This window comes from Mastacembelus armatus, chromosome 21 (genome assembly GCF_900324485.2).
Source record: "Mastacembelus armatus chromosome 21, fMasArm1.2, whole genome shotgun sequence".
Lineage (NCBI taxonomy): Eukaryota > Metazoa > Chordata > Actinopteri > Synbranchiformes > Mastacembelidae > Mastacembelus > Mastacembelus armatus.
Genome location: NC_046653.1, coordinates 821,064 through 825,384, shown reverse-complemented (window position 1 = coordinate 825,384; position 4,321 = coordinate 821,064). Strand labels below are relative to the sequence as shown.

Sequence of the window (4,321 nt, the reverse complement as noted above, 5' to 3'; positions counted from 1 at the left end):
TATATTTTAGATCTATTGCCTGTTTTTTTTTTTTTTTTTTTTTTTGTCTGTGTCGACTAGGTTGACACTCCAAACATCTGACTGTTCATTCTCATTCAGAGAAACATAACTGGAACCTACAGGGAGAGAGAGACAGAGCGGAGAGAGACATTCAGGCGACAGTGTAAGTTAAAGGTGTCTGTTCTTTGTTTAGGGGTGGGGGGTGTGTGTGGCGGCGTTGGGGTGGCGGGGGTGGTGTGGGGTAGCGGGGCGGTGGTTTGTAGTTGTAGGCTTCGTCGGTGGTTGTGGTGGTGTTGTGGGGTGGTGGGGGGTGGGGGTGGGTGGGGGTTTGTGTAGGGGGGGTTGGAGGGTGGGGGGGTTAATACAATTCACACAAATTTGAAATTATTGATGATGAATGAATTGGGGAAGAGTGAATTAATGAAATGAGTAGTTCCTGTTAACTCCAAACCAAACTGTAGAAGGGGTGGACATAGCAAGCCCACCTCTGGGTTTGAAGCCATATAGGAGGTAGCCATTTGCTCCAACAAGCCCTGGCTCCCATTGACTTCCCATGACCAGTGCTTCCAGCTGCCTGGTAATGTGGGTTTTGACTGCCACCTGATGGGACTAACACGGGCAGAAGAAGAGCCTGCCACAAGCTATGGTCCCTGATGTGCTGTTGGGCCCATCTAGCTGTGGAAGACATGAGTCTCATACTAGGCCAGTTCATCAAAGACGTCTTTGTAAGTGTATGATATAATTCAATTCAATTCAATTTTATTTGTATAGCGCCAAATCACAATACAAATCATCTCAAGGCACTTTACAAAAACTAAAACTAAAAACCCAACAATTCCCTTATGAGCAAGCACTTGGCGACAGTGGAGAGGAAAAAACTCCCTTTAACGGAAGAAAATAACCTCCAGCAGAACCGGGCTCAGTTTGGGCGGCCATCTGCCTCGACCGGTTGGGGTGAGTGGATAGAGCAGAGAGAAAAGAACAGCAACAATAAACAACAAATAGACACTGCAAGTTGGTGGGGCCAGTAACTGCACATCAGCGATAAACAGCTCCAGGACCAGGGACACCTGCAGAAGGTACAGAGAGAGAGAGAGAGAGAGGGAGGGAGAGAGAGAGCACAAACTAGGGGAGAGAGAGAGCACAAGGTTAGTAACATTCAATGGTGGAATATACATGGGGGGAGCTCAGTGCACCGATGGTCCTCGGGCAGTCTAGGCCTATAGCAGCATAACTAACTAAGGGATGGTTCAGGGTTGCCTGAAGCCAGCCCTAACTATATGCTTTGTCAAAGAGGAAGGTTTTAAGTCTAGCCTTAAAAGTACAGAGAGTGTCTGCCTCCTGAACCCAGGCTGAGAGCTGGTTCCACAGGAGAGGAGCTTGATAGCTAAAGGCTCTGCCTCCCATTCTGCTTTTGAGAACTCTGGGAACCACAAGTAGGCCTGCACTCTGAGAGCGAAGTGGTCTATTGGGATAATATGGTACTATGAGGTCTTTAAGGTATTGTCCTGGTCAAGCTCTTCCCAGAGTTTCCAAAAGCAATATGGGAGGCAGAGCCTTTAGTTATCAAGCTCCCCCCCCCCCCCCCCCCCCCCCCTTTCCCTTCCCCTCCCCTCTCTTCTCTCCTCACACCTCATGTATATTCCACCATTGAATCTTACTAACCTTGTGTTCTCTCTCTCCCCTAGTTTGTGCTCTCTCCCTCTCTATTCTCTCTGTACCTTCTGCAGGTGTCCCTGGTCCTGGAGCTGTATATCGCTGATGTGCAGTTACTGGTCCCACCAACCTGCAGTGTCTATTTGTTGTTTATTGTTGCTGTTCTTTTCTCTCTGCTCTATCCACTCACCCCAACCGGTCGAGGCAGATGGCCGCCCAAACTGAGCCCGGTTCTGCTGGAGGTTTTTTCTTCCGTTAAAGGGAGTTTTTTCCTCTCCACTGTCGCCAAGTGCTTGCTCAAAAGGGAATTGTTGGGTTTTTAGTTTTAGTTTTTGTAAAGTGCCTTGAGATGATTTGTATTGTGATTTGGCGCTATACAAATAAAATTGAATTGAATTGAATTATATCATTACACTTACAAAGACGTCTTTGATGAACTGGCCTAGTATGAACTCATGTCTTTCACAGCTAGATGGGGCCAACAGCACATCAGGGACCATAGCTTGTGGCAGGCTCTTCTTCTGCCCTGTTAGTCCCATCAGGTGGCAGTCAAAACCCACATTACCAGGCAGCTGGAAGCACTGGTCATGGGAAGTCAATGGGAGCCAGGGCTTGTTGGAGCAAATGGCTACCTCCTATATGGCTTCAAACCCAGAGGTGGGCTTGCTATGTCCACCCCTTCTACAGTTTGGTTTGGAGTTATACAGGAACTACTCATTTCATTAATTATTCACTCTTCCCCAATTCATTCATCAATAATTTCAAATATTTTGTGTGAATTGTATTACCCTACAGACACTTAACTTACACTGGTCATCCTGAGATGTCTCTCTCTCCCTGTAGGTTCCAGTTATGTTTCTCTGAATGGAGAATGAAACAGTCAGGGATGTTTGGAGTGTCAACCTGTCGACACAGACAAAAATACAGGCATAAGATCTAAATATACCGAAGGCCTTCATTAGGTAAATTCGATTCATTCTATCAGACACTTACAATAGAAATATTACACTCATTCTGCTACATTACTGTTTTAGACAAAGACTGTGCTTCCTTAATTTTCATACAGGGTCACCTACCAATACTCCACCCTTGAAAGTTTACTATATATCCTTTATTATCCAAAAAGCAGTAAGGTGTTAACTGGTGACATTAGTATGTGTGAGAGATGTAACATCTTGACTGCCAGTGTCAGCTTGTATTATTACAGTTTCAATACCACGAAAAAGCAAACATGAGCTAAATGCCATCAGTGTACTACAGTAGGCTACACAGGTGGCAGATTACAGTCTGAGGGTTATATCCTGTATTGCCCAGATGCTCATGCCAAAATTGTCTAATCTTGACTAATGGGTTTGCTTAGTAGTAGCATAATAGCATTGTGATCGAGACGCGCAGCACGTGAATATGTACAGACTGTGTATATCTCTAATTTTAACAGGAAACAGATAGAGGATAGCCACAGTTATAAGGGGTGTAGAGTCATCTCAACAGTGTCTGAGCCAAACACAAACAGTAACCAGTTGTCAAATTGACAATACATTAAATTCAATTGAACTTTTTTACAGACTCTAGGTACAACACAGCAGAGAAGGGAAAGAATAAAAACAGGACAATAAACAAAATGAAATGCTATAAATACAGTCATAGCATTGTTTCCACAGCTGTGTAACATGTAATACTAAACTTAATTTTTGATAAAGCCATAATTAATAATTAAAATCTTTAAGACGACAGATAAACTTGTACATCAGGTTTCTTAAGACACAATGGAAGGTCCTTACTCCTTCACTTGAACTGCTCCATCGGGGTTTGCCAAGTAAAATTCTCTCTGCATTATTATAAGCTACTCTCAGTCTTTGTAAACTTCCATGTTTAGCATTAGACCACAAGTGTGCAGCGTAGAGGTGCACAATACGCACTAAATACGGCAATTTTCACCTCAACTGTGCACACCCGAAATTTGCGTAAAAGAATATTTGCTTGTGCATACATCTTCCGGCTGTCTGTAGATGTAATCTGTCATAACAAAGTAATGGCTAACGATACATGAGAAAAATGTTCATACTGACAAGAACTGTGTATTGACGTGTGTTTTGAACAGGTATCGTCACAGTTACCTACTTTCTCCACGCTTCCCTAACCACTTTATCAGTTTTAATGTCACCAGTCAAACAGCAGATGTTATCAGTAACGTTATTCCTGATTAAGAAGAGGGTGACCTTACCTGATAATACGAAGTTCAAATTATTTGACTCTGTTAGTTAACGTACATTAGCACCCTATAAAAACGTTTGGGATTCTTTTCATTAGAAACCAATCGTATTCAAAAACTACAGCCGCTTTTACGGTAACTCCTGCACGACCTGCTCTCCCAACTAGTCCCTGGATAAATAACCCTGGATTACACGATGAGTGTTGTCCCTGGATAAATGCGTCACGTCCAGGACCCAGAACGGTAGAGAGAACAGAGTGGCGACATTTCCATAGGACTTCGTGGGAAAAGAGCAGCGCACTAGCCTTCGATGTCTTTGCCAACTGTGAGGCTCAAAATATTTGCTATTTCAGTAATCATTTCTGACATTTAGTTATTTAGAGTGGGCTCAGTTATTTAATTAGAGTAATGTGGGAAGTAGTTTAACAAAGACAAAGTTTTCAGGCTAGTGCT

At 43.4% G+C, this 4,321-nt stretch overlaps 1 protein-coding gene across 1 annotated transcript in view; it reads right to left on the bottom strand.

Moving 5' to 3' along the window:
* mmadhcb (metabolism of cobalamin associated Db) overlaps nt 1-4,098 on the bottom strand; it is a 94,745-nt gene extending 90,647 nt beyond the window's left edge. The window contains exons 1-2 of the mRNA XM_026296457.1: nt 3,881-4,098; nt 2,465-2,559 (exon numbers count right to left, since the gene is read on the bottom strand). Coding sequence (XP_026152242.1) covers nt 2,465-2,473 — 9 coding nt within the window. The 5' untranslated portion in view covers nt 2,474-2,559; nt 3,881-4,098. The remainder of the gene's footprint in view (nt 1-2,464; nt 2,560-3,880) is intronic.
* Between the last annotated feature and the right edge of the window lie 223 nt (nt 4,099-4,321).